Genomic DNA, 25833 nt, shown 5'->3' with positions numbered 1-25833 from the left:
TTGGTATCTGTGTAATCGATTAATGTGAATACCCCATTTGTTATAAGTGCGATAAAAATTACATCGTCTATCGGTGGTCTGACAGCTCCAACAAATACACATTTTTACCCATGCAATCGCAGGGTCACACTTTCGTGAAATCATATGATCGATTTGCAGTGAAAATTTTCAGACGTTGGGCAGAAGGCAAAAGTAACTTATCGTTTTCCATTCTCCTCGTGTTCAGCCACGGCTTTCAACTCAGCTCGGATGTGAATTTATTAGTTTAATTAAATTTTCAATTATTTCAGGCACGGTTGTACGTGGGCTTCTTCGAAACACTTGAATTTCTTTTCGGTTTCTGCAGTGAAAATAAGCAGTCAAAATGGCACTGAGCGATGCTGATGTACAAAAGCAGGTAATTGGCAATTGGGAACGGGAAGGCGATCAAGGTCGTAGGGAAACAACCAAAACCAGGGACCTCTCCAAAGTTTGCTTCTGCCATAAAGATGGCGAAGTCATGGGATCTTCCAGGTCATGTGAACTTTTCACCACTAGTCCAGTTAGACTGACATCCTTCCAACTGGGCCAGGTCATTTAGGTATTGCAAGAGTTCTAGATTTCAAGATTTGTTGGCTAATAAAGAGACAAATTTATTTGTCCAAATACTTTGCGTAAAAAGTGAGTAAAAATTCGTGCTGGTCATGTGACACGGCCCCCGCAACGGGGCAATGTGTTGGAGCGAGACGACTAGCCCTGCACCCCACACTCGCACTCTCTGTCACACGACCAGCGGACCCCTTACGTTATCAAAACTTTAACGAAAATAAATAGAGGCTAGGGTCTTGGACATCTCCCTCGTCCACTAAGTGCAGTTATCATGTGACACACCGGCAACTACTAAATAGGACGACTGTTTCAGATCAAACACATGATGGCGTTCATTGAGCAGGAGGCCAATGAGAAAGCCGAGGAGATTGACGCCAAGGCCGAGGAGGAGTTCAACATCGAGAAGGGACGCCTCGTCCAGCAGCAGCGTCTCAAGATCATGGAGTACTACGAGAAGAAAGAGAAGCAAGTGGAGCTGCAGAAGAAGATCCAGTCCTCCAACATGCTCAACCAGGCTCGTCTGAAGGTGGGTTTCTTCCAGTTGGTGGTCCGAAGCTTTTAAAAACCCATAACTCATTCGTAATCACCTGTAGGTGCTGAAAGTGCGCGAGGACCATGTGAGCAGCGTGCTGGATGATGCCCGCAAGCGTCTCGGCGAGGTCACACAGAAGCAGTCCGAGTACCAGACTGTGCTGACCAAGCTTATCGTTCAGGGCCTGTTTCAGATCATGGAGCCAAAGGTAATCCTGCGCTGCCGCGAGGTTGACGTGCCTCTGGTACGTGACGTTCTGCCTACCGCTGTGGAGCAATACAAGGCAGCAATACATCAGAACGTCGATCTGCTCATCGACGAGAAAGACTTCCTCTCTGCTGATACCTGCGGTGGTGTTGAGCTGCTGGCCCTTAACGGACGCATTAAGGTAAGTACTGCCCATTCGATCGAAAAAGAGCAATCCCAACTGATCTTGTAAACCACTTCAGGTGCCCAATACGCTGGAGTCCAGATTAGAGCTCATTTCGCAGCAGCTGGTGCCCGAGATTCGTAACGCCCTTTTCGGCCGCAACGTCAATCGCAAATTCACCGATTAAATTCTATAAGTGAAAAACAAAGCATAACTAACCAGAAAGAGAACCAGCATCAACACCAGCAGGAACAGTTCAAGTTATTACAACAGAAGCTCCACCCACTAAATATTGAACCCAAGTAAACTCATCCTTTGGCAGTCAGGCAACAGCTAGGATTATATTCGATTTCAAAATACTTTTGCCATTGTCTTTGTATAGGGAAACTGAAACACTCAAGAACATTTCGGTCCTTGTGTACGCAACAGTTTTAATAGCAACCACACTAAACACGCATATATATTCTCCGATATATATGTCTGTATGCCAATACTTACTATATAGTTTAGAGGACACGATCCTAGGAGCATATGAAAGCATAATACGAGTTTGTTAAAGTTTGTTCGTTTTTTTACATATGCACATATCTCTGAGCAGTAGATCCAGACATGTGCTTATATTGTATACATACACTTTAAAATTTTGCATACATTCCTGTCCAAGAATTTTTATTTCAGTTTTGCCCTCGTTTTTTGTACATTATTTTCTGTAGTCTTTGTTACATTTTTATATGTCTATGTCGTTTATGTTTGTAATTATCAAGTGCAGCGTTTAGGAGGAACATCAGCAGTGGATCGTCCTTTGAAAAGAGCCGCTGGCAGGTTGCGCATGCTACCACTCAGCATTGTTGCCCAGCGAAACACCGAAATGGTCATCAACCACCGATTTCGCTGCTTCGATGGCAACGGACGCGTGTGCAGCTGCCACTGGCTCAACAAAATCCCCGAAAATCTTCAATGTCTGTTGTTGAGATACCGAAGAAAAGAATACACACTGCTTAGCACGCGACACGTAAACTCCGTAACACATACTCCCGTGACGATTAAGTATTGCCAAGTGGGCCAAGTAGCTAAATTGTTGACTATCAAGTGCAGCTTCCACACCCTTATATAACTACATACAAGAAAATATAAAAAAATGGAAATTAGATTTGCAATTTAGGGGACTACCGAACCTGCCACCGTTTCCAACAGTCGCTGCACCATCATATCAGGCTCTAAAACAACACCATGTTCATACACACGACTAGCATTCAGGAACTAAAGCAAATTTGAACCTTGTATTTGCATGTTCGCCAATGTTCATAGTGTATTCTTCAAGCTCATTTTCTAACCGTTACCAAGTAAATCGAAATTGTTCAAAGATGATGAATAACTACAAGTTTAGCAAAAAATACAAATAGCATATGCGTTATTATATAACATCGAGTACTATATACATTACATGAAATACAAAATGCAAGAAAAATTACTTTTAAACAAAATTTATGTTGAATAAAAACAGTATTTCCAAAAACTAAACCATACTACTTGTGTAACAGCTTCATTTTTTATGTTGGTCTCAAAACCAAATACGTAAGTCTTCACTTTTACACCCGATACTCGTAGTGTTATACTAGATCTGTTGAAAAGCAAGTACCAGGTAGAAGGAATGGTTTCAGACCATATAAAATGGACATACATATGTACAATGTGTACTTTTAATCAGGATCAATAGCCCAGTCGATCTGTATTGGAAAGTTCATATCTGCAGAGTCTGAAGTAGCAAGTCGCGATCGCGGCAAAAGTTAAAATCCAAGTGTCTCGACATTTTTTCTTTGTTAAAACTGGTCACGCCGTCAACACCGTCACGCTATTTCGTTACCTTCTAGGAATTCCAACGCAGCCGCGTAACTGAGCGACCCAACCGCCAAATAACTCAAGGGTTTCCAGAACTTAATGCTGAGGACTGCGACATATATGTATGTAAATACATATATTCTTGTTCAAGAGCAGTGTCAATCTGGCCATGTCCGTATGAAAAGCTAGAGTATATAAAAGGCAAAAAGTTGAGGTAAGCTGCAAATGCAGGTGACGTGGATGTACATATCTCCCGTTTGGTTTAGATTATTTCCACCCACACAAGCCCTCCTTCCCGTTGCACTCAAACTATCGCGAATCTTGTTTTACTTACAAACGTTTTATCCACCGAATGAAACTAATGCTGCATACTTTTCTGCGGACGTTTTGTTCAATGTAAGCAATTTCAGGGGTGTGTACATAAAGTAACGGGAGAAATCATTAAAAAATATATTGTCAACATGAAGTGTATAATGGTTGTGGCCACAAATGAATGACGACTAGATATGGCCATATCTGTAACAATAAACGTAAGAAATATTCGAAGTTGCAGACTTGGATCCCCCGGCATTTGGAATTGATTTTGGACTAACGTGTGTATGTAACATTAAGATACCCAACGATAACTACTTATACAAAACCACAGAATTGAACCACCTGCCGTTAAATAATGTAATTAAACTGATTAAGAAGTTTGACCTTTCAAAATCCCGACTAAATTGTAGAATGGTAAAAACGGTTGATCCATCTAAGGCCCCAATATGCCAATCAGGATTAAATAAAATTCTTTTTCAGCGTTACAAGTAAATACTTAAGGTTGTTTCATTTAATGGTTATATACATATGTACCTCCAGGCATCGTAAATCCATTAATTCGACTTTGCCAGCATTGTCGTGCTAGATCATTGTTTGATCTTCCAAATATAATATGTTAATTTCCTTTTGTCGAGGTGCAAATCCTTTGAGATTGGATACTATTTGTTAAACGCATATGTGGGGACAAATGTTAAATAGATAATGCGAACGTACAAACGGAACACATCTCCCTATTCACATAAAGAATCTCTATGACACCTCTTTGGGTTTCCTGTTTTTGCTACAGTTTCCGCGGATCTTCACTCCACCGCACAAGAGACTTGCTGACGACGCTTTTAAAGGTAAGAGGTTTTTTTTATTACTTTTGAGCTGGGTTTCCTATCTTTTTAACTTGAAGTCTGCCTCAAACGGGAACTAAGTAAAGATTCATGAATTATATCAGACCGGACTGCAATTTTGTTTTACTCTCTCCTTTATTGTTGGAATTTTTTGAGTGTTATATAGGTGGAGTTTTCAAAATGACGTTATTCATAGGGGTGAGTTGTATATATAGTTCGACTGGCTGTTGCAGGTGCTGTTTTCGAATTTTCGGATGGGGATGGTAAAGGGCGGCTCCGTTTGTGTTCTTCCTTATTTAGCCATCAACCAAGTTGTTACTCGCCATTCTTTTGTTCGTCCTCAGATTCGGATTCTGTAAGGCGATAGGATACAAAATGTCAGTATTGGGTTTAATTGGTATAAACTAAAAAGTATTGAGCTCTAGTTATGCTGTCCAAATGATTATTGGCCAAATTTAACTATGTAAAGTTATCTGGACACCCAACCATTCAAATGCTCTAGCACAATCCCTCTCAGCTCAATCGAACGAAGCAAACACTCGGAGCTCTTATGACGGGAGTGTGCATGCATACTGAGACAAATGCAGCTGTCCAAATGATTATTGGCCAAAATTAACCACGGCAGTGGGTTATATGGACACCCAATCATTCTTTTGCTCTGGCATACTGTACATGAACCCTTTAAAACTGGTTTCAAATATTGGAAACACTTTAAAAGCTTGGTAAGAAGCATGCCCGGTGAAGTTAAATATTTGTGTCCAAGTTTTCATTGGCCTTTGATGCTCGGACTTTGTGAAGCAACAAGGCAAGCAAAAAACTAATATGCTCTTGCAATTTTGTACAATGAAAATGTCATCCAGGACAAGACCATTCTCAAAAAGTGCACTGTTTAAAGTTTAATTTATATACTATGTTGTCCAGGTTTTCATTGGCCTACGCTGTTCAGTAAATTGAAAGCAACGTGGCAAGCAAAAAACACAAATTTCTCTTGCAATTACGTACCAGAATCAAGCTATTTAAGTCAAGACCATTCTCAAAAATTGCACACAGATATAATTTTTTAGAAATACTAACCTTCTTCGGCTGACTGAAGCCATTCCACAAACTTTCGCATTTGTTCGAGGAAATGCATTTTGCCCTTGTTTGAGTGGCCCTCCTTGTACCAACGCAAGATTATCTCCTCGGAGAGAACCTCGGTCTTGTAGAACAACAAAATAATCTTCTGGAAGGCCTTCATGAAGTTCATGTTCTCGTAGCAGAATTCCTGCACCTTCAAGATTAGGGCCAACTCCGAACGGTCGGTCGAAGCGAAAGCCTGCAACAGTGGGCAGTAGTTTTTAAGGTGACGAACAGCCTGATCTGTAACCAGCTCTTCCTTCTTGTTCCATTCGCCCAATGACATGATGGTGGACCAAATCTGGTAAAAATCATACATGAGCAAATTCCGACGGGATATTTACGGATTGACTTACAATAACAATTATTTCATGATCGGGAATGTTGGTGCGTTGCGAGAATTCCTTAATGTCTGAGGTTATCTCATTATATGGCTTCTCATCGTTGATATCATCGATGAGCGCCTGCTGCAACTCACGCTTTGCCTCCTGGCTAGCCTGAGCCTTATGCAGCTTGACGATTTCGTTGAGTTCTTTGTCAAGAAAAACTTGTTTAAAATATTCCTCAGTACGTTTGTTTGGTGGGAAAAAGTCCATAAGTCTAGAATAAAGGCAAAGCATGGAACCATTGTTAATAATTTCAGTAAACGCATTCCGTAATCAACCTTAAATGAAGAATTGAGGTGTACGAAATTCAATCAGCACCCAAATGAAGCGAAAGTTCATTTGCGAATTGGGTAGAAATCCGACGAACTTTCTTACTCTAGGAATATCAATTAAAGATGCACAACTGGGTGATCGAGACATCTTCCTGAGAACATTCCGGGCTAGAAACAAATCAATCTATAAACTTACTTGCTTTCCAGTCCACCCTTCTTAAGCGCCTGAATCAGATATGCAATGCCCTTCTCTTGCTTGAACGTCTGGAACAGCTCTAGTAGAAACTCCAGTGCAATGCCATCCTTGATCAGATGCTCGTTGTTTAGTACCAGTAAAACATTTGGCGGTACAGAGCCGTTAACTGTGAATTAAAAAAAGGCGCTTGGTCAACGGGTTTCGCAAAACAAGTTTAGACGTCCTGCAGGCAATCGTGTCCTTGGGCTCGTGGCAATTGGATGTGGCTAATTCATCCAAGAGTCAGTATACCAAGTGAAAGTTTACTTTAGCCCGTCAGCTCAAGTTGAACAAGTGTTCATTGAAACAACCAATTGAAATACCGAATGGGCTTACTAAACGTTTAAAACTTACCTAACCAGAGCGCTGTCATACGCGCAAGCTTGATGCGTTCACTTGGAGTAAAGCCCTTTACGAATAATAGAACTTTTCCCATCTCCTCTTCGAACATTTTCTCAAGGTACTTGTACCGTCTGATAAGCTTGACAAATACCTAGAAAAAGTAGAAAGTATATTTGCCCCTGTTAGCGGATTGTAATCTTTTACTGTATTTCAAATTTCTGCTCTTGTGATTGTTGTTGCAACATTAGAAATCTTTAGATTGTTGGTATAGCAATTTCACAAAATAAAGACAAGTAAAATGTAGCTTTTAATTTTGCATATTTTGACACCGATTAAGATGTTGAGATGCATAACCGGTTCTAATAATATGCACTTTGATTCAATAGCGCGACCTTCATAGTGCTTGCATGCAGTTATTTAGTATTGAATAGAGAATAGTTGTCGACACATAAGAAATCTTCAGAACGTTAGTGATTAGAACAAACCAAAGACAAGTAAATGTGTCAATTGATATTGCATATTCTTGACACCGATTACATTTTAAAACTTTATAATCAGCTCTAATGATATGCAACCACTAGTTTTATGTGGATCCAAAGAAAATCATTATATACTAAATCAATTTTAGCTCGGACAACAACTAGAGCTTAACTGGCGATGCAATCAAACTATTTTCCGTTTTGTCATAATCATAATTAAAATCTGAATTTCTGAAAGGAGGATTACAAACCTGCTCATGGTTGCGCATGCTCTCCATGCTCTCGGGCGCATCGAAGATGCAGTAGCTTGTGCGCGGCTTTTCGCCATCCTGAGATATGGAACCACCAGGCACTGCAATTGAAACAAGGATGGCAAACAGTCAGTGAAGAGACTATTCACTTTGCTATGGGGACTTACCTAGTAGACCTCCTGCAATCAATATATCAAAGAGAACTTCACCGTAACGACGATAGTCGAGCTTGTTGCCCGCGCTGTCTAGATATTTAGAGATTTGGTCCAGGTCGCCTTCAGTTTTTTCGAGACCAGCAATGACCGCATCACGGAATCCCGTTGGGTCATATTTTTCTCTTTCATCTCTTTTTCTGGTCTTGATGCGTTGACCCGATAGCACTGGTCTTTCAGTTTTTTGACTCATACAATAAATTGCTGCAAAGGTTAAAGTCGATCAGAGATGTAAGCGTTTTTGGTATGGCCCTGTGTGTTTATATTTGTGACAAAACACAATTATCATGGCCACTCGATTCGATTTCTAATTTCTCTGAATTTCAGTGTAGCTGTGGCCGGTGGAAAACCATTCTCTGTATATGTATACTCGTTCTGATTATAATGAAACTACTAGATTTTCACCTTTGACCGCCGGTTAAGTGGAAACTAGTGAAAACTTAACCTAAGGAAGCCTTAACCTAAAAATGACAGCGTACATGTGCTTAAGACACACACATTTAGGAGCAGGGAACGGGCACACTCCACATCTCGTTTTCCCTCTCCCACACACACACACACACTTACAGTACAGTTTGATAGTCGAAAAAAGAAATTGAATGAATTGAGAGGCGAGGCGAGAACAGCCCGACCAAGAAATCGACAAAGAAACGCAGAATAAAGTGAAATTTTGACGTGGTTACTGTGCTAGGTAGCGCGCGGTGGGGAATCGAGGTCATTGTGCATGTTGCACACATACAAACAGAGCCGATGGCTGCTGGCTATTGGCTGGTTGGCTGGGGAAATTGCCAAAGCAGTGAAAACGCAAATATTAAATTATCTGTTTTCAAGTACACATTGTTAGGAGGAACGACAACTTACACTTTCACCCAACGATAATAAGTCTGGCCCTGTGTTTGCCGCTTCCGCGTGTCCTTACAAGTAATTGAATTCGGTTGAGTGTGTGTGCGTGTGCGCCTGTTGCTTTTTCACAATTGACGAACGTGCGAGAATTTGTAATTTAATTTAAGCTCACGAAGCTCTGGCAAATACTTCTCACTCGGGTCGACGAAAAACAAAGAGACAAATGACAGATCTCTTCTTTCCTTACCTCTTTTCTTCTTACTTGCGAGCTTTTGCACTGTAAAACTGACACGCACGCACACACACTCAACAACGAAGGAATGGGGAGAGCAAATGGAAAAATCTAATTTTTTGTAACAGAATTTACTTTTTTGCCTTTAATATCAACGTTAACAATTTTGCTCGAGTCAAATTCAGACTACGTCCGGAATTCTATTTTTAACAGCTATCACAATCGGTTACTAGGTATGTGGTAGTGTTTGCCTCAAGTCCAGCGCCCCTCTGCGCGCACCACTTTGTTAAATGAAATTCGGAGAGCGAATGAGGCGACACACGACCGAACGACCGAAGCGGACGAGCCGATAACGAAGACATGTGGTTCAGCGCCATTTTGAAGCGATACATTGACATGGCGAACGAAGGAAGAGGGGCGGAGGAAAATGAAAAAAAAAACGGCGAAAACGGCGAGAAAAAAATGGGGGTTCAAAGTTTTCATATTGCTGTCGCGCTTATTAAATAATGTGCAAGGTACAGTCGAACCAGACCCGTAGGTCATCGAATGTTTTTTTGCCAGAATTTATGGCTGTCCGATGACTAATCTGGCCTTAAATACACACACAGTTCGTACATAACCCCTTTTATTAACGAAACCGCAGACAAAGGAATCGTCATTGCTAAGGAAATTAACAGAAGCGCGATTTTTCTTGCCCTATTTGCCCATCTGTACCGAGGCCTACTCTATCGCTTTTGTGCACTTGGGTACTTACGATTAAAACAAAAAAATCTGTTTTGCTGCGAATAGAAGTAACTTTTTGCGTAGCTGTTGGGCTGTTTCTTCTCGACGACTTGCGGTATGACCGTGACGTGTTCCGTACGAAAAGGTACAGTGCTCAATAAAATGGTCAGAAAATGGCAATGTTCTGGTAACGCTGCGGGCTGGCCACACTACCGGGACCCGAAAATGGTACAGCGCTACCGGACTTTACATTTTTGCAGTAACAATATATTCAAATTTAACCTTTTACAAATTTAAAATATGATCTATGTCCTTTTTTTATTATTATAAGTAATTAGGTAACTAATCTTCTATCAAGAAGTTCTAAAAACCTTTACCATCAAAAAAAATATATATAAGATATATATATATCTTATATATAAAATAGATAATATATAAGATAAATGAGAAATCTAGATAAAACAGAAATCTCTCGTGACATTTATATATATTTACATAATATATACGTAAATATATAAACCAAATTATAGCCTTTTATAATATATAACATATATTCTATAATATATAAGGCTCTAATTTAGTTCATAGAGAAATCTCTCGTGACATTTAATTATATATACGTAATATATACATAAACTATTATATTATATTATATTTCTCTATAAACTGTCTTTTATCTAGCTATTTCGTACTCAAAGAAAGATTACCTACAATATGGCAACGCCGTTTAACTCAGTAAAGAAGTTAAACTATTTTGGCGCACCTAATGGTGACGATAGAAATTGTTTATTTTTGCTGTTAATATACAAACTAACAGGAAAATGAACTTTGATCATGTATATATACCAGGGAAACTGGTGCCGGATAACTATTTGCAACTGGGACTGGCTGCACAACGCAGCAAGCAGCGTAGTTTTAAGGAGCTGCTTGAAAAGGTAAACAAATCGAAATTTAACCAACTAAAATGACTAATGGTTTTCTTAGCGAAAACTTCCAGAAAATGGTTGGTCCGATAAACAAATCGAGGAGCTGGTGCATCTGCTAGCATCCTTAGACAGCAATAACTACCCTCACAAGGTCGGACTGGGAGAGCGGGAGGCGCGAATAGCCTGCAGTAAGTTCCATGATCCCAAAGCATTTGCGAGTCGTTAAAAAAATACATTTCCAAAATCGTTACATCTTACTTTAAAAAATCATACATTCAGTAACTGCGCACAAACTTGTATTGAATTATTATAAGTAAATCTATTGAGTCCATCAGCTTAAAAAGTTTGTATTATATGGAATGGTCAACAATTTAGCTGATCCAAATAATATCAAACTGCCAGTGTGTCTTTTACGATTTCGAAAAGGCAGAAGTCTACATTTAATATAATCGTATGCTCCATAAGAACAAATACGTATGTACATAATTACACGGAACCAATTGTATATTGTTTCAACAGTCAATGCCTGTATAGTATAATCATTCTTCATGTTATGTTATAGTTTTAGCTAAAGTCCTCCGTAATGCATTTGTCATACAGAACTCGTGGCTCGCCGGCACTATAACTTCGGTCATGGAATCGGCCGCTCTGGAGACTTACTAGAGGCACAACCCAAGGCGGCTGGCTCCACGCTGCTCGCTCGTCTCACAAATGCCCTAGTTCTGGACCTTTTTCGGGGAATCGGACTGCCCAGCTGTGCCGGCTGCTTTTTGGTGCCGATGTGTACCGGCATGACATTGACCCTTTGCCTGCAGAGTCTTCGCAAGCGGCGACCCGCGGCGAAGTATGTGCTATGGTCCCGCATCGATCAGAAGTCTTGCTTCAAGGCCATCACAGCAGCGGGCTTGGAGCCGGTAGTCATCCCCTGCCTGATTCAAGGAGAGGCCCTGGACACGAACGTGGATTTATTCAGAGAAAAGATCAAGTCATTAGGGGTGGAAAGTATCCTCTGCCTGTACACTACTACCAGTTGCTTTGCTCCTCGAAACAGCGATGACATTGCAGAGGTATCAAAGCTGTCAAAGCAGTGGCAAATTCCTCATATGGTCAACAATGCCTACGGATTGCAGGCAAACGACATCGTTCATAAGTTGGAGTGTGCCAATCGAGTCGGACGCATTGATTACTTTGTCCAGAGCTGCGACAAGAATTTGTTGGTGCCAGTGGGTAGTGCCATTGTGGCCAGTTTTAATGAGAGTCTGCTCCACGATGTGGCCAGTACTTATGCGGGGAGAGCAAGTGGTTCCCAGTCGCTGGACGTCTTTATGACGCTACTCTCACTTGGGCGCAACGGGTTTCAATTGCTTATTGAGCAGCGGAGCGAAAACTTCAATTACCTTAGAGAAAACCTTAAGAAATTTGCAGAGCTTCACGGAGAGATTGTTTTAGACAGCAAGTGTAACTCTATATCCTTGGCAATAACATTGGCTTCAATTGCTGGGGATCAGATGGAAAGAATCACCCAGCTTGGCTCCATGCTACACATGCGTGGAGTTTCTGGAGCGAGAGTAATAATTCCTGGTCAAAAGAAAACTATAGATGGGCATGAGTTTGTAGGTAAGTAATATTAGCTTTGTTTTTATTAGGTTTGTTTTCTGAAAATATTTATATTTCGCTTAGATTTTGGCTCGCACTGCAGCGACCTAAAAGTTCCGTATCTGACTGTAGCGGCAGGAATTGGAATAACCCGAGAGGAGATCGACAAATTCTTTGACATTTTCGGCAAGTGTTGGAACCAGCTTTATAAAAATAAAAATAATAAAACTAATAGCCTACCAGAAACAATCGACTAAAACACGCATCAGATAGATCATCAAATGACTATCGAGTAAATCCAATTGTTTAATATTGATGATAATCTTGCGAACTTAAACAGAGAAATAATAAAATCCGCATTCCAGTTAAAACTTTCAATCTGACATTTAGGTTAGGAATGTACATCGACTTTTATTTGTTTAAACAATTTGGCAGTACATGCAATAACGTATTCCACTAAAGAGACAATATACCTATTTTCCTAAGAATTAGCTGTGACTATTGCCTGTGGTCTTTCTATTCGAGCTGCCGACCGGGTCGTTGCTGCTATTGCTCGGCACGTTTTCTTTGTCGCGATGCTTCTCGCGACTCCGCCGCTCCAGGTGCTGGTTCATGGTAGCCTCGATCTTGGCAAGCGATAGTTCGTACTCATGTTTAATGCGCTCATACTCGCGTTTCATGTGTGCTTCCTTGTCCTCAGCATACAACTTGTAATTGTGGGCGGTGCGCTTGGCACTTTGATATCGCTGCTGTGCGGATCGCATCGCTTCTTCATGGGTGGTACGCAGGCTTTCCAGCTGCTGGCGCCAGTGCTGTTCCACCTGGTCGACTGACTTACGCTGTTTCTCCCACTGGGCCATCACAGCCTTCATAGATTGCCTTTCTGAATCGATGCTGGCGTGCTGCTCCTCCACTTCTCGGAGCAGTTCGGCAATTCGCTGGTTCTTCGCTTGTAGCTCCTGGCGGCACTTCTGCAGCATTTCCTTTTGCTTCTCTTCCTTGCCGGCCAGCACTTCATCGATATTCTCGCGTTCTGCTAGGATAGTTTGCTTTAACAGATTCACCTCCGTTTGCCGCTGTTGCAACTCTCCACACACTGCTTGGAATTCCCTTTGGAGGCATTGGCTCCGCTCTTCAGATTGTTGCAGTCGGGTAGTAAACTTCTTGAGTTCAGCTGCAAAAAGTTTGGCCATCTCATCTCGAACACGTTGTTCGATCAACCTTATTCGATTCTGGGTAAGCTCTTTTGGCGATGGGTCAGGCGTGGATTCTAAATTTGATGTCGGACTGGGCGTACACTTATTCTGCTGCTTATGCTCCTCTTGCTGCCTAATGTATGCCTCAAATTGATTGGCCTTCTCCTTAAGATCGTTTATGAGCTCGTCTTGCTTGCTTGATAGCTCGATCTTTTCCTGCATCTCGGCCTGCAAATTTTTAGACTGCTCCAGTTCGTGTTCCAATTCTTTGAGTTCCTTGGCCTGAATGGAGTTTACGTTTTGGAGCTTCAACAACTGAATTTCCGACTAATAGTGGGGTAATATTAAAGATTATTTAGTTTACTGGCATGTCAGAGGGAGTGTTTACTCGCTTACCTTGGTAATTTCTGCTATGCTTTCAATGCACTTGCTGCAGTTCTCGGAGCTTTCCTTCGCCACCGCATTGTCTCCTTTGCGCTTTTCCCGCTCGTTCATTTGGCGCAAGGCCTGCAGATCCCGTTCGTGGCTGAGTTTCTCCGCTTCCAGAAGCTTTTTTAGCTCCTCAGATTTCATCTCTGTCAACTGTAAATTTCGCTGAACAGTGGCTAAATTTTGGAGTTGATCCTGCAACTCCTTGAGCGTGTCCGATTCTCTTAACTTTCTTAATTCATAGTCTAATGCCTCCTTGTCTGTGGCGATGTCAGAGTACAGTTTCTTAAGTCGCTCTACCTCGCTCTGGGAATCTCTTAACAGAATCTTGTGGCGTTCCAGCTCTAAGCGCAGGTTGTCTGCAGTTGCTCGAGTTCGCAACTGCCGGTTATCCTGCGAAAGCTGATCGTAATTTCTCTGAAGGCTCTCGTGCTGCTGCTTTAGTTGCTCCAGATCTTTCTCCACATTCCGGAGTTGTTCTTCGATCTGCTGCAGTTTTTCTTTTAGTGCATCCCTCTCGGCTTCGATGGCATGCAGCTGTGAATGCAGACCTGAATCCTGCTGTAATTTGTGCTGTTGCTCTTCCAACTCCTGCTGCATGGATTTCACTTTGTTCTCGAGGCGCATTTTGACGTCCTTTAGAGTTTCTAGCTGGACCAGGGATTTGTTCTCATTGTTGCGCAGCACACGCAGTTCCTGATTGCGTTCCTCCAAAAGCTTATCTAGCCGTCGCACTTCTTCCCGCTTGTTCTTCAGGCTGGCCAGCGCTCGATACAACTCCTGCTTGATGTGACCAACTCTGTCTACAGGATTAAGTGGTGTGCTACCAACAAGTTGCGATCCACCCACTTGACTTAGCCTACCAGTAGGCGATTCATCCGCTTGATGCTGTTGAATAAGCGAATCCATTACGTCAAGTTCCGCGGTGGTTTTGTTTAGGCGCTCATGGAGCGAAGCGACTGTTTGCTCAAAAGAGGCAATGCTGGCTTTCAAGTCACTGATGCACTGTCGCTGACGATGATTTTCATCCTGCAAATCGGGTCTAGCACTCAGTTGGTTGCAGCGCATTTGGGCGTCATCCAAAGCTTGACTAAGTTCGTTAATCTTGGCGGCTTTATCCAGGAGCATTGTTTCATGACCAGATTGCAGAGCATTGTAGCGCGAGTTTATCTGATCCAACTCATTTTGCTTGCGATCAAGCTGATCCTTCATCTGACAGAGTTGCTGCTGTAAGAGATCGCACTGGGCTCGGTGCGTATCCTCGATATGCTTAACACGCAGGTCGGCGCTCCGCTCTTCCCACTGTTGCTTACTGGCCTGCACCATATTATATTTGCACTGGACTTCCGAAAGCAAGGTCTTGGTGATCTCTAATTGACCAACTAGGCGCGTGTTATCTTCTTTCAACTGCTTCTTTTCCGACCGCAGCTTGTTCAGGTCGCTGTCCTTATTGGAGCAAGTCTCTTTGGTCTCCACCAGCAGCTCGTGAGTGTTTTGCTTCTCGCGCAAGGCTCGATCCAGCTCCGCCTGCATGATAGATAGCTGCTTCTGTAAGTCATCAATTTTTTTGTGTGCAGCGTTGGTCTCCTGGTTGACGTTCTGCAGCTGGTGATCCTTGGATTCCAGCAGCATATTGAGGCGGTGCATCTCGATCTCATTAGCTCGCTCAGCATCGTCCTGCAGCTGTTTCTGGTGTGGATGTGGTGGGTAGTTGGGTAGGACAGGCGGCTGTTCAAGTTCCGACTGGTAATTCGTCGTCGAGTCGATTGTGTTCTCATGATCATCCAGGTCGTCGAATGCGCCCGCAAGCATCTGCCCAAGCTGGCGTAGAATTGGAATTGGTGACATTGTTTACCAGGATTTCCCAGATCACTTACCTCTTCGTCGCGTCGTTTCTGATCCTGAAGCGCCTCTTCCTCCTCCTGGCGGTCAAGTGTGGAGTTCACGTTGAGGGTGTCCGCCCCCTGAAAAAGGCTTATACCTGGCGTATTCATATTCGGCTAAAGCGACGCCGCAACAAGCGACAAATTCAAATAAATTCCGAGGCGCAGGCGCTGTTTTCGTAGGCAACTCTAATTTTCTTCTTCTTCCCTTGGACGTTAACATAGCAACGAGTGCTGTTAAGTGCGAAAAGCGATTCTGTTAAGAAAACATTGCGTTTACACTATAATCGAGTAAGAAGGTGGATCGGTTTTTATACTCGTAGAGTAAAAGTACAATCACTCTAATTGTTACATTTGAAAATATAATATTGCCAAAAGGTACCGAAATCACGAAATGATTGTGGCCACGCCAATAAAACCTGGCGTCCACAAGTTGAAAGATGTTGTTTTGCTTATCTATGATATGTACATATGAAATACATTGTATGTACATATTCGGCAAAAGTTTACTGAGTATCACCGCTAGGTGGAGCTGCTTTGCATTTTAGAAAACAGTAGATTTGCTAATATACATAATATACATACATACATACATACAATTTCAGCGAATCTAAAAAAGGCAAATAACGCCTTTAATTTTCCGATTCCAATGGCAACAGTTGACTAGCAGTCCGCTTAAAAAAATTGAATTCGTAGTTCCGAACAGTAAAAATATTCTATTTTAGAGAAAACTTAGAAAAAATAAATCCGTTCATATCTTATATGGGCATATGTAAGCATCTGTAGTACAGAATGTGCACATATGTATAACACCGTTAAGGAATAAGAAAAACTCAAGTAGATTGTTTAATTTATATAATAAAACTTATTATTCAAGTTAGTGTTAAATGTCCTTGTTGCAATGCAAAAACAACAGCATAAGTTCTTTTTCAATTTTTTTCATTTTTATTAATTTTATACAGACTGTCCATTCATAAACGCACTTATATTGGGACATTTATCTAATTTCTCGGCATCTATTTGGAACACCTTGGACAAACGTTTCCAACTTTGCGCATCAAAGTAGTAGAAGGTGCCGCGCTCTTTTGTACCATTTTTTTCATATTGATCAATGCCAGGAATTCGAGTTATCCATATTTTCTCCTCCACGTGATACCGCCACTCGCGACTGTGCCTGCGATCAGATCAGAGTTTTAGTATATAGGTTAGATAATGGGGTTACGTGGGAAGTACTCACAACTCAGCAGCTGCCATTAATTGCATCATATCGCCGATGTTCGTGTAGAAAAGGAAAAAGAGCAGGTCTTCTTGCAGCTTTTTCAGTACCGGCGCTGTTAGTTTGTCTCTTATCGCAAAATTAATCAGATATTCGGGTGGCACGTTGAACTCAACGTCTTGTGCTCTGCAAAAAATAAATACAAATACAATATTATTACACTACTTTGGCATACTTTTTTGGTACACCTCAGTTAATACACAATAAACTGAGTTTATTATGTAACTTAGCAATGTTGTAGCCCTCAAGCTTTATGTTCTTCTGCCTACCAACTAACGCACAAGTAAACTGACCTGCAGGGCTGTGCGACGAAGGGGCCAGCGAAGGTTGTATGCAAGCTCTCCTGCGAGTTAAGGTTCAGGCCTAAACCCGTGAGATCCGTACCCAAGGAGAGCGTCACCAGATTGGGATCCGTTTCTGCAGCCCGAATGAACGTCAGCAGGCCAACCATGCCGAACTGGTTGTTCACCATGGTCGCTGGTATGTTTGTGACCTTGCCTAATGATACAAAACGTTCGAAAGGTAATTTTGTTGCATTAATAATGTTACATTAACAATGAATAAATAAAATATTTCATGGTTGTATTATTTGTGGATACAAATGGGTAAAAGTAAAGCCCCTAGATTTTGTGATGTGCCAGAGGCGCGATAAAAACAAACCGAAACATAAATTGCAAACATATATGGAAATGAGTCTGTATATAATATTTAACAACAACACATGTTGAAAAGCGCGCATGGAGGAGAAATGAAAATATAAAATTCGAATTAATCAGGTTTAAATGTATTATTCATCCGTATCTTAGCGTTTTAAAAGAGTCACAAAAAGGTCTCTTCAGCGTTCGGTACTAATAAATAATTATTGTAAGAAGTGTTCAGGCACTCACCATCTGGCGAAGTTTGCACGCCGCTCTTTACAAGTTTATCGTTGCTGGAATTATCGTTCAGATGCTCGCCGCCCGCTCCGCTCCCAGAAGAGCCGCTTCCACTGCCCAGGCCGCCGCCCACGCCCATCATGGCATTGCTGTTGGGTACGCTGTTGACGGCGCCGATGCCACTGTTACTGCCCACCAGTCCCACGTGGGACCCGCCGACAACTCCGCTGGCTGCATTGCCGCCGACTCCTCCGCCTCCTGAGCTACCAGCTCCTCCGCCGCCGCCCACTGCCAAGCCCCCAATACCACTACCAACGGCACCGAGACCATTGCCGCCTACAACGCCGACGTTGGAACCGCTGCTACCGCTCGCTGATCCGCTGACCACTATTGAATTCATCGGCTTTTCCGTGCCGTCCAAGTGGTTCTCTGTTGACGCACCACCGGAGCCTCCTGTTCCGCCGACGCTCCCCACCGCGTTCGTTGTGCCGTCCGAGTTTTGGGTGCCCGGTAACGCAGGGAAGTCCTCGTTAGACATCGTGAACTCCGATTGCTCTGACGTCGGTTGCTTCACCATGCCAACTAAAATCAGAAGAGGAGTGAGAAGGTCGCCCAAGGAAAATGAGTAAAGCGAAGAAATTACGTACTAAAGCAGTTAAATAACTCGTTTTTCTTTCTATAATAGAAGCGCGGAAAAGATGCAGCAACCAATTTAAATCAATGATAAGGTCTAAAAAGCATTTGCACATTTAAAACGCAAAGTTCTTAGGTATTTTACTGTAAATTTACCTATACACGAACTTAAAAGGTTAAGTCGCTTTCATTATGTGAACAGTTTCTTTATATTCATCGATCATAAGAGAATATTTGGAAAATTGTACGTTATAAAGTAAATGATTGGATATATAAAGATATCGTATCCATTAGCCAACATTTTTAGCACATTTCATTTCAAATTTGAATTTCCAAAAACATTTCTGATTCCATTGGTCGACCAGCGTAGTTGAAGTTTGCCATACCCAAACCACCACCCGAGATTAGTCACAAATACAGCGTAGCATAACTAAGTGGGCGCAATGAGCTGATCACAAGACACCACACACAACCAATTCTTAATCGTAATTTTAAAAACACAAATAAATAAAAAGAAGTGGATTTTGATTTGAACTCACAAGAGGTAAAGAAATTACCATAAGGTTTGCTGCCCGGCGGCTGGAGCGGATTCGATTGGGGCAGTGTCTGGTCGTTCTGGCCGCGCGCATTCGTCAGCGAGGGGAACTCCGTGGGATCGAGCAGGGCAGGCGTGGAGGTATCGCTCCCACCGCCGCCGCCGAACACGTGGAAGTTATTCAAAGGACCGCCACCGCCTCCACCCGTTCCGTAGCCGCCGCGACCCGTCTGCATGAAGTTGCCCATGTTCGACTGCGTAAAGAAATTATTATTAGCCAAGTCTCTACAAATTGTTATTTAATTATGGCTAACATCTCCAACTCTATCTAATAGATTACACATTTTTTATGTAATCTGAGTCTGTAATCTCTGGAGGTATCGTATAATCTGTGCTGATGTTTTTTATATACAAACTTGATCGATATTGTTAGATGTTTTAAATCAGAAATTGTGACATGACCGAGTTGGAGGAGGTAGACTTGGTTGTAATGCTGCGCTGCTTACCATGGGGCCACTTCCCAATCCTTGCATGGCTCGCCGCTCCACAAACTGTCGCTGGCCGAAGAGGTTGGCGTTCCGGTTGCCGCTCGAGATGGCGGGTCCGCCGACCGACAGCTGGGCATTCCGGTTCGGTGACAGTTGAGGCTGCTGCTGCTGTTGTTGCTGCTGCTGCGGCGCCTGACCGTAGTTCGGCGTTCCTGGATAGGAGTTGGCGAAGTCTATGGCAACAAATGTGCGTTGGTACTCCGTCAAAAGCTTTGGGTTACAACTGCTTACCGGTTTGAAACATTCCCGAAGTGGGCGTCACATGGCCAGCCAGGGAGCTACCACCGAACCCGCCTGTTGTCCGGCCAGCTAACGCCGCGTTCGCTATACTTCTCGGGGGTTGTTGAAAATTTAAATTCGCCATAATCTGCAATGGAAGGGGTGTCGATTAGGCTGTGGCACTGCGTCGACATCGAAGTATCACTTAAACAGTCATTTGTAATGGTTAACGGATTTCCTATTGGCAACATCTGATTTTTTTTAAATGCTCCCAACGATCTGTAACCATTGTAAGTCCTGATATAACTTATTCATACTTCCACTTCTTGGGCTTTTTAAGTTCAAACAAAAATACCTATATTTTGGAGATTGCTGCACATTACATAACATTACGGTTAAAAAAAAGTGCATGGGAATACGCTGGATGATTTCCAATTACTAATAGCATCCAGAAACAAACATAATTACTCGGAGCCATCTCCGCAGTAAACAGAGAACTGATGTTAAATGTCTGATTCAGGGAAATTCTACGCCTATAAACAATAGTTTACAATAAAAATAAAAACTGTCTGACTCAGTGGAGGGGGGCTATAATGATAACAAATCGGCTCCCCGCAGATAATTGTCGCACACTAAATGCGAGCATATGCGTATTAAGCAAACAATCCAGCAACCTTTTGGGTTAGGAGCTTCGAGCCATATATAGGTAATGTTATCTTCACTGCAAGAGGGGGGATGCAAAAAAAGGGCGACCATCAATAGTATAGCTATAAACAAAATTGCCCGCGCCAAGTGAATCCGTTAAATGGCCGATGCATCAGCTGTCGATTGGCGAATTCGAACAGCAAACAAAGCAGAAGGAGAAAAAAAAGAGTAAATTAAGAGGGAGAGCAAGAAGGTGGAGAAAGAGAAACACAGGCAGAAAGGCTGCGGTAATTATTGCCGTTCCTTTTTGTGGTGGGCACACATGCCCAGTCCGTGTGGATAAGATGGAGACCAAGACAATGGTGATGGTGTGGGTGAGAAAACCAGAATGACTGCCACCAGGATGCGGGGGAGTGGCAGAAGAGCGGGGCGAGTGCAAAAGGATATACGCCTTAACTTGTGCCTCGATCAATTATGCAGGTAATGGTCAGTGCAGTAAAGTGCAGAGAAAAAATGTGTACAGTAAAAATACTTTTAAAATTCGCAAAGCTTTATGCATTATTTCCACTACGGCCAATTTAAGGATTAATAAATGTGGTAATGGTATGCCATAAAATTTTCAGTTAGGTTCTGATGCTGCTTGCTAGTACCATTATATGTAAATAACACTAGTAGTATGTTGATATACATACGTTTTTTTGTTTTATCTTATCGGAACTTCATTGTGCTAAACTCCTCTGGAGAATTATACTCGCACAGGATATTATCGCTCCCCTTAATTTCGTCGGAGCTAATCTCACTGGAATATGAAAGCTGGGTAATGATAATTCCCTGTGGGGAATTTATCAGTCTAGCTGCCGATTCGATCGCTGTTTTACCTGCGCGCATGTAACTTTATCAGCTGACCCAACGACTGCTTCGCAACACTGGCGCCCGCGCTTACAAAAAAATCACTGGCTTGCGAAAACTCTCGGGCCAAGTAAAGCATTTAACCTTGGGCGATTCAGCAAGTACAAAAAAAGAACAACGAATCTAAAAGGAGGGCTGCGCAACTTACCTAAATAAACGTTAGATGATACTGTCGCTTCTTGCTCTTCCACTGTTAACGCTCGCTTTCCACTCTGTCCAGAAACAACAACATACACTGATCGGATCGTTCTCACCGCATTTAACATTCCAAAGCGGCCGGCGGGACGAGGACGTGGGAGTCGTTGTCCTGGCGCCGTAACCGTAACTGTGACGGATCACGGATCGGCGAAGCAGCAGGAATATGAAAATCCGCTAATTCCTACTGGGCAGCAGTTGGTTAGCTGTGGCTATCTCGCTCTCTAGCACTCACTCGCTGGTAGCTTGAAGGATGCAACGTAGAAACGGGAACTAGGACTGTAGCGGGAGCGAGGTTAGTTAGTACTTTTCCGCGCCGAGTTGTCCCTAAATAAATGGCATATATACCGCTGTAGGTGTGTACATATGTATATGTGCCTCGTCTGTATGCAGCGTGGTCTTCGTGCCGAAGAGACAGCGAGCGAGAGAGGAGAGTCGAAGGATGTTGATGCCTGTCGGAGGCTGTCCGTTTTTTCTGCGCCGCTCTTGCGACCACTGTAGTTTCTATATTCACGCTTATGCAAATGTCGCGCACGTTGCACTCTACCGATTGGATTGGGTTCTTGGTTTTTGGTAATGTTTCCTTTTTGTATTTTATTTGTAAGTAAATAATCGCTCGCTATTGCGCTGTTGTCTCTGCTTCTTTCTACACTGCTGCACAAGCACTGTGTCTGTGACCCTGTGCGTGTGTTTGTGTGTGTGTCTGTCTTTGTTTTCTCAGTTCATTGAAATTTCACCCGAAGCAGCGAATTGGGCAAATTCTCTGTTGGATTTGCGCGTCTTTTACGCCGCCGACCCGCAAATGCACTCGAACTTAATGGAGCCGGGTCCTTACAATCTACTATCGAGGGGCAGTAGACAATTCTTTAGCGCCCGAAATGGCTTTAAATTGTACACAAAAAATGTTCCGCAAAAAACTTTGTGGCTGTCACGAATACAAACACACAGAAATTAGGGATGTAAAAATTTGCTATCGATGCAGCGCTGGTATCGATAGTCGCTGGTCTTCAACCAGAAGGTTTGGTGCATTGTTTTCTTTATATTTCAAAGAATATTTGAATTATTTTCTTTGTAGATTAAAATTTTAATTACCTTTGCTATTAGTAATATAGTTGTTTACTTTTAATCGATAGACAAAAACAGTTATTGGGCTGCCATCTGGTGTGCCTATGCAAAGACCTCCTTGCGTATTTTAGTTATCGATTAGTGTGAAAGTGCCAAGGCCTCCCAAACTCAACTTTGTTGCCCGGCTGCGAATTACCTTCATTGCAGATTTTCTGATTTTAACGCGAATTAACTTGGCATTATGGGTAGCCATAACTCGGACGATGACAGTGGTAAGTGGCTAATGGTTTGCTCCCGTCCTGAGCAACTACTATTTTCACTGTTTACATATGTAGGTTCCTCCGGTTCGAGTCGAAGTGGAAGCCGAAGTGTCACGCCGCAAGGAGGCAGTGCACCCGGGTAACTTTTTGATATTTGAACACAGCGATGAGAGAATGCTGATTGCTTTCTTTGTTTTCCAGATCCCCACGCAGTCGGAAGTCAGGTAGTGGAAGCGATCGTTCCCGCTCGGGCTCCAGGTCTTCCCGATCCCGGTCCGGCTCAGGGTCCCCGCGTAGCGCCAGGTCCGGGTCTGCACAAAGCCGCCACAGCCAGCGGTCTGGTTCCGCTCGTAGTAAGAGATCAAGATCTATTCACAGTCGCAGGTCGGGATCAGCCCATAGCCGTAAATCTGGAACTCCGGGATCTCCACAAAGTCACAGATCGGGTTCGCCGCAAAGTCGCAAGTCTGGATCGCCTCATAGTCGTAGATCTGGCTCTCCTCAAAGTCGCAAATCGGGTTCTCCACACAGCCGCAGATCAGGATCTCCTCACACCCAGAGATCGGGATCCCCTCGGAGTCGTAAATCTGGTTCAGCACAAAGTGCCCGCTCTCGATCCAGGTCTCATAGCGGTACACACAAGGGTAGTGGCAACGAGGAATCGCGGTCCAATTCGCCCAATTTGCAAATTGACGATGAGCGTGCCAATTCCAAGAGCGGTAGTCGCAGCAGAAGTAGGAGCAGGAGTGGCAGTCGCACTTCCAGATCGCGCTCCAAGACGGGCACGCCGTCGCCTAATAGAAGCCGTAGTCGCAGCGGATCCGGGTCCGGCAGCGATATTAGTGTGTCCAAAAAGAAGGCACGCAAGGCGAGTGGCTCTGATCAAGGGAAGAACAAGAGCGGCAGCGATAGCGATATGGAGGAATCACCCACCAAAGCTAAGAAATCACGGCTTATCGACAGTGACAGCGAGTCTGATCAGGATGAGGTAAGGCGCACTCTGGACTACTTTAATATATTGTTATTTAACTAGTTATATATTTATGGAAAAATAATCCTGATTTGGTCTTGTATACTTTGCTTACTCAGACATTTTAATCTTCCAGGCCAAGAAAGCTCCGGCTGCAGCTGACATATTTGGAGATGCCGATGATATTAGTGACGATGAGGAGGAGGCTGGAGCAGCCACCAGAAAATCCCCGGTACGCTCCAAGAGCCGCAGTCGAAGCAGGTCCCGCTCCCGCAGTCGTTCGATAAGCCGTTCACGTTCCCGCTCAAGATCGCGATCGCGGGATAAAGTTGAGAGCCAGGTAGAACCGGCGCCCAAGGAGGACGAACCTGAACCGCTTCCGGAGACCCGAATCGATGTAGAGATTCCGCGCATCTCTGCAGACCTAGGAAAAGAACAACACTTCATCAAGCTTCCCAACTTTTTGTCAGTGGTCACGCATCCTTTTGATCCTGAAACTTACGAAGATGAGATTGATGAAGAGGAGACAATGGACGAGGAGGGCAGGCAGCGCATCAAGCTCAAAGTGAGCAACACGATCCGATGGCGAGAGTTCATGGACAACAAGGGCGATATGGTGCGCGAGTCTAACGCGCGATTCGTGCGCTGGTCCGACGGCAGCATGTCCCTTCATTTGGGCAACGAGATCTTCGACGCCTACAGGCAGCCGCTTCTAGGTGACCATAACCATCTGTTCGTCCGCCAAGGTACGGGTCTGCAAGGCCAGTCAGTCTTCAGGACCAAGCTCACTTTCCGTCCTCATTCCACGGAGTCATTCACGCACAAGAAGATGACCATGTCGCTGGCCGATCGATCCAGCAAGACCAGTGGTATTAAGATCCTGACGCAGGTGGGCAAGGATCCCACCACGGATAGGCCCACGCAGCTCAAGGAGGAGGAGGCCAAGCTGCGCCAGGCGATGCGCAATCAGCACAAGGCGCAGCCCAAGAAGAAGAAACCGGGCGCGGGGGAACCACTGCTTGGAGGCGGCACCTCGTCTTACCAGCACGACGATGGCAGCGATGATGACAATGCCATCAGCTTGAGTGCAATCAAGAACCGGTACAAGAAGGGTGGCGGTGCCGGCCAGGCAGAGGTGAAGGCATCCACGATCTACTCCTCGGATGAGGACGAGGGCTCCGACTTCGAAGCGCGTCGCAGCAAGAAGGTGGACAAGGCCAAGGCCAGCAAGGCGCTGCGTGACTCCGACAGCGAATCGGACGCCGGCAGCGTCAAGAGCGGCCACAGTAACAAGGGCGGTGGAGGAGGCAGCCCCAGCGGCAGCGACAATGAAGGCAGCCAGAAGAGCGGCGGCGGCAGCAGCAAGTCGGGCAGTGGAAGCGGCAGTGGCAGTGGCTCCGGCAGCGGTTCGGGCAGTGACAACGATGATTAGGTTTGTCTAGTTCATTTGCGTTCCTTGATCACACCAATAAAAGTCATTTTCAATTTTCACGCCTTGCAAAAGTCGGAGGTACTTTCTTTATTAATTAATTATAAAAAGCCAGCTTACAGAGGGCATTTATGTGGTTTGCGTACCCAAGTATTTTTGTTAGGAATTGTCTTCTACTATTTTGTCGAAGTTTTTGTTTCCTACTATGCCGATGTTTCTGGAGAGGATCCAGATAGGTTCGGTATTTGGGAAGTGAGTGAAGACAGGGTTATGGATCTTTACTTAAATGAATTCCTCTAATGTTGATTTTAAGTTAATGTTTCTTTCCAAATCCCACGAACACCAAATTTAAAATTCAAACCAAAAGAAAAACGGCAAGTAAATAATTTAGTTTAATTATTCCAAAATACTCGTACATAAAAGTGACTTTTTCAACAACCGGCTTCCCTATACTTTAAAGCATTAATTTTAAAATTAGCTATTTTAATTCGAACAAAAGCGGAGCGTCCTGCGTAATTTTTCGCCACCAAGGCGGGCCCTCAAAATCCATACCAAGTCCATTGTTTATTGGCCGAAAGTCGGCACCCAGATGGCCAATACTTATTTGGTCGATAGAGCAGTGGCAAAAAGCACTTAGCCTGAGCAATTAGCTTTCCGTCCAACTGTGATG

At 43.6% G+C, this 25833-nt stretch overlaps 6 protein-coding genes across 12 annotated transcripts; 3 read left to right on the top strand and 3 right to left on the bottom strand.

Annotated features, from left to right (window-relative positions):
* Positions 1 to 85: 85 nt before the first annotated feature.
* Positions 86 to 3016, top strand: LOC6552726 (V-type proton ATPase subunit E). The gene is made up of 5 exons (XM_001978917.3): positions 86 to 192; positions 291 to 397; positions 902 to 1114; positions 1182 to 1508; positions 1570 to 3016. Exons 2-5 carry the CDS (start codon positions 365 to 367, stop codon positions 1675 to 1677), a joined length of 681 nt encoding a protein of 226 aa, XP_001978953.1. The 5' UTR covers positions 86 to 192; positions 291 to 364; the 3' UTR covers positions 1678 to 3016.
* Positions 3017 to 4590: 1574 nt separating this feature from the next.
* On the bottom strand, positions 4591 to 9756 carry LOC6552727 (protein krasavietz). 5 transcript variants are annotated; one of them, XM_026976587.1, is made up of 9 exons: positions 8867 to 8980; positions 8638 to 8739; positions 7732 to 7980; positions 7565 to 7665; positions 6847 to 6985; positions 6454 to 6619; positions 5956 to 6199; positions 5558 to 5900; positions 4591 to 4836 (listed from the first exon to the last, which is right to left on the bottom strand). In XM_026976587.1, the coding sequence occupies exons 3-9, from the start codon at positions 7967 to 7969 to the stop codon at positions 4799 to 4801; spliced, it is 1269 nt and encodes a 422-aa protein (XP_026832388.1). In that variant the 5' UTR covers positions 7970 to 7980; positions 8638 to 8739; positions 8867 to 8980; the 3' UTR covers positions 4591 to 4798. The 5 variants fall into 5 exon arrangements, with proteins under 5 accessions (XP_026832388.1, XP_026832383.1, XP_015009469.1 ...); XM_026976582.1 differs by having other exon boundaries at positions 8638 to 8690; XM_015153983.2 differs by lacking the exons at positions 8638 to 8739; positions 8867 to 8980 and adding an exon at positions 9606 to 9756.
* Positions 9757 to 10268: 512 nt separating this feature from the next.
* LOC6552736 (O-phosphoseryl-tRNA(Sec) selenium transferase) lies at positions 10269 to 12467 on the top strand. Its single transcript, XM_001978919.3, has 4 exons — positions 10269 to 10509; positions 10559 to 10688; positions 11101 to 12117; positions 12181 to 12467. The coding sequence occupies exons 1-4, from the start codon at positions 10396 to 10398 to the stop codon at positions 12351 to 12353; spliced, it is 1434 nt and encodes a 477-aa protein (XP_001978955.2). The 5' UTR covers positions 10269 to 10395; the 3' UTR covers positions 12354 to 12467.
* A 14-nt stretch (positions 12468 to 12481) lies between these two features.
* Positions 12482 to 15831, bottom strand: LOC6552737 (putative leucine-rich repeat-containing protein DDB_G0290503). Its single transcript, XM_001978920.3, has 3 exons — positions 15599 to 15831; positions 13689 to 15542; positions 12482 to 13619 (listed from the first exon to the last, which is right to left on the bottom strand). Exons 1-3 carry the CDS (start codon positions 15713 to 15715, stop codon positions 12585 to 12587), a joined length of 3006 nt encoding a protein of 1001 aa, XP_001978956.1. The 5' UTR covers positions 15716 to 15831; the 3' UTR covers positions 12482 to 12584.
* Positions 15832 to 16526: 695 nt separating this feature from the next.
* LOC6552547 (regulator of gene activity) lies at positions 16527 to 22396 on the bottom strand. Of its 3 annotated transcripts, none has more exons than XM_015153982.2 (8): positions 21393 to 22396; positions 19703 to 19838; positions 19430 to 19644; positions 18946 to 19177; positions 17768 to 18337; positions 17174 to 17378; positions 16842 to 17006; positions 16527 to 16778 (listed from the first exon to the last, which is right to left on the bottom strand). In XM_015153982.2, exons 2-8 carry the CDS (start codon positions 19833 to 19835, stop codon positions 16559 to 16561), a joined length of 1740 nt encoding a protein of 579 aa, XP_015009468.1. In that variant the 5' UTR covers positions 19836 to 19838; positions 21393 to 22396; the 3' UTR covers positions 16527 to 16558. The 3 variants fall into 3 exon arrangements, with proteins under 3 accessions (XP_015009468.1, XP_001978957.1, XP_026831758.1); XM_001978921.3 differs by having other exon boundaries at positions 18928 to 19177; positions 21393 to 21479; XM_026975957.1 differs by lacking the exon at positions 21393 to 22396 and adding an exon at positions 21028 to 21248 and having other exon boundaries at positions 18928 to 19177.
* A 2-nt stretch (positions 22397 to 22398) lies between these two features.
* On the top strand, positions 22399 to 25228 carry LOC6552548 (another transcription unit protein). The gene is made up of 5 exons (XM_001978922.3): positions 22399 to 22457; positions 22573 to 22776; positions 22840 to 22903; positions 22966 to 23752; positions 23871 to 25228. Exons 2-5 carry the CDS (start codon positions 22746 to 22748, stop codon positions 25164 to 25166), a joined length of 2178 nt encoding a protein of 725 aa, XP_001978958.1. The 5' UTR covers positions 22399 to 22457; positions 22573 to 22745; the 3' UTR covers positions 25167 to 25228.
* Positions 25229 to 25833: the final 605 nt, after the last annotated feature.

The sequence above is a fragment of the Drosophila erecta genome, unplaced genomic scaffold (genome assembly GCF_003286155.1).
Source record: "Drosophila erecta strain 14021-0224.00,06,07 unplaced genomic scaffold, DereRS2 tig00000000-arrow-pilon, whole genome shotgun sequence".
Classification (NCBI taxonomy): domain Eukaryota; kingdom Metazoa; phylum Arthropoda; class Insecta; order Diptera; family Drosophilidae; genus Drosophila; species Drosophila erecta.
The sequence above is the reverse complement of the archived record's forward strand: the minus strand, read 5'-3'. Positions and strand labels throughout refer to the sequence as shown.